Source organism: Echinops telfairi, unplaced genomic scaffold (genome assembly GCF_000313985.2).
Source record: "Echinops telfairi isolate 266 unplaced genomic scaffold, ASM31398v2 ScPeMD7_7457;HRSCAF=8495, whole genome shotgun sequence".
In the NCBI taxonomy this organism is placed as follows: Eukaryota; Metazoa; Chordata; class Mammalia; order Afrosoricida; family Tenrecidae; genus Echinops; species Echinops telfairi.
Genome location: NW_022111357.1, coordinates 33,515,555 through 33,517,892, shown reverse-complemented (window position 1 = coordinate 33,517,892; position 2,338 = coordinate 33,515,555). Strand labels below are relative to the sequence as shown.

General features: G+C 60.1%; 1 protein-coding gene across 1 annotated transcript in view; it reads right to left on the bottom strand.

Annotated features, from left to right (window-relative positions):
* The window catches only part of LOC101639962 (peroxisome proliferator-activated receptor gamma coactivator-related protein 1-like), a 27,913-nt gene that overhangs the window by 1,122 nt on the left and 24,453 nt on the right, over positions 1-2,338 (bottom strand). The window contains 5 exon segments of the mRNA XM_045299200.1: positions 3-487; positions 490-532; positions 534-1,220; positions 1,223-2,122; positions 2,124-2,325. Coding sequence (XP_045155135.1) covers positions 3-487; positions 490-532; positions 534-1,220; positions 1,223-2,122; positions 2,124-2,325 — 2,317 coding nt within the window.

Sequence of the window (2,338 nt, the reverse complement as noted above, 5' to 3'; positions counted from 1 at the left end):
GCTGGGGCATCTGCCTGCTCAATGCTAGTCCTGTGATCAAGTGGCTCCTGGGAGGCAGCTGTGGGGAGGGCCAAGGGGACAGCTGGGCCCAGGGACAACACGGGCTTGATGGTGATGTCCTGATGGCGTTTGACGTTCCATCGGGAGCCCACCTCTGGAATGACTAAGGCAGGCATCTTTTTTGGGGGGGTCCTGCTCCGGACACAATAGTCATGATCCCCGGAGCCCACGTGGACTGGACTATGGCCAGGGGCCTCTTCTTGGAGGCGGGCTGTAGATGGATGTTTGGCCTCTGTGACTCCTTCAGGCTTCAGGGTTCCCTCCTGGGTGTTGGACTTAGGAGATTTGGCTTTGGCCAGCAGAGAAACAGCAGCCAGGGGCTTCCATAACTGGTGGGGAGGGGTGGCTGGAGGGGTGAGCCCTGCCACGTTGGCCAGTTCTGGGGCCTGTAACCGGTCCAGGGGCTTCTTTTCCTGGGAAGGGTCACCGCTGCTTCTGATTTCTCAAATTGCTCCAGCAGACTGGACAGGCAGGTCCGACGCCTCAATGCCAATCTCACTGATGAAAGCCTGCACCACGTCCTCGGGACCCTGGGTGCGTTGGACAGGCAGGAAGGATAGCTTCCTTAGACAGGCTGGGTGAAGAGCAGGCAGCTTGGTGCCAACACTCTGCCTTGGTTTGGGCACAGCCTTGGCAGCAAGAGAGGGGAGCTTCTCCTGTTGCCTGGTCTCCTGGGTCTCAGGCTTTGGCCTCCCCGACACGAGCTCAACAGCCGCCCCCTCAGCAGCTAGGCAGGGTGGGGCCTGGCTCTGGGGACTTTGCACTGGGGAAGCCACCTTGTGTTTCAGTGGGGGAGACACAGGCACTGGCTTGGTGGGCTCTATCGGTGCGGCGCCCCTGCCAGTGGGCCCAAGGCTGACAGACGGAGCCACAGGCACCGGAAGTACATTTTCAGAAGGGTCAGCTGGGATGTCACTGGGAGCTACTTGGGGTGGGGGAGCAACTCTCCCAACAGAGGCTGGAGGTAAAGGAGGCGGAGGCACCGAAGGCCAGAATGGAGGCGGCTGCGGGCTTGGGCCCCATCCCACAGGTCCATAAGAACAGGTGGAACTATAGGGTGGGACTGGGGCTGGAGGGGGTACCCAAGGCACATTGCAAGTGGGGGGCACAGCATAGGTGCCAGGAGTACCAGACACTACAGGCCCCGGTGGTGGTGGGGGGGCAGGCAGGGATATCTAGAAGGGGGCACAGGTGGATAACAAGGCCAAGGCAGCACAGAAGCATAATGGCTGTAAGGGTCAGGTGGCACTGGCCCCCTACACATCGGAAGACTAGGAGTCTGCAAAGGTGGTGGAGGCAGGCCAGGGAGCCCCTGCCCACTTGGGGGAAGGGGTAACATGGGAGGCATGCCTAGCCCCGCTGGGGGAAAAGGCAGAGTGGGCATTATGGGAGGCATTGGGCCAACAGGAGGTGGTGGTCTTGGAGGCAGTAGCATCTCTTGGGATGGCACCTGCTCCATGGGAGTTGAGGCCACAGGTTTGCTTGACGATGGCTCAGGACTGGAAGCAGCAGGGGTGGGACCCACAGGCACAGCACCCGCCTCGGGAGGAGGCTCAAGTAGAGTTTCAGTGGTTCTCTGCAGAGCTGTCTTCTTGGCTGGAGCTGGTGGGATGACAAGACAAGGGATGTCTGCCAGCCCTGTGGGGGTCTCTGGGAGGCTGGGCCATTTCCCAGCTGGTGGCTGGGCACTCTTCTCTTCTGTCTCTGCTTGGCGTTGCTGCCTTCGTCGCCAATACTCGGACAGGCTGAGGGGCCGAGGTCTGGCTTCCTGGGTTGTGGCATTAGGACCACTTTCTACTTTCAGGGGTCCCACTGCTTCCTTGACGTCAGAGGTGGCTTTTGGGTCATCTGAGGACTCCGACTCCACGCTCCCCGGGGTTGCTGATGCTGCACGGCGCCTGAGATCAGTTGGCCTGGACTTCACACACACAGGTTTGACAGGAGCAAGGTCATCGGGAGCAGGGTCAACCGATGCCAGATCATCTGCATTGGAAACAACCACTGCAGGGTCCGTGGTGGCTGCGTCAGCCAAGACTGACTCATGCGCCGAGAGACGGTCGGTCGACCAGCTCGGAGCTGGCTGAGGTTTGGTCAACTAGTGCAGCTACAACGGGTTCAACGACAGTAGGAACCGATTCAACAGAGTCAACTGCTATAGGGTTGGCTTGAGCAGATCCAATCACGGAGAGAGGGGCAAGATCAGGGTCGGCTTGGGGCGCGTCCACCACTTTGGGGTGGAGATCCAAAGGTCCACCTTTAGTAGGACTAGCCTGTCCAG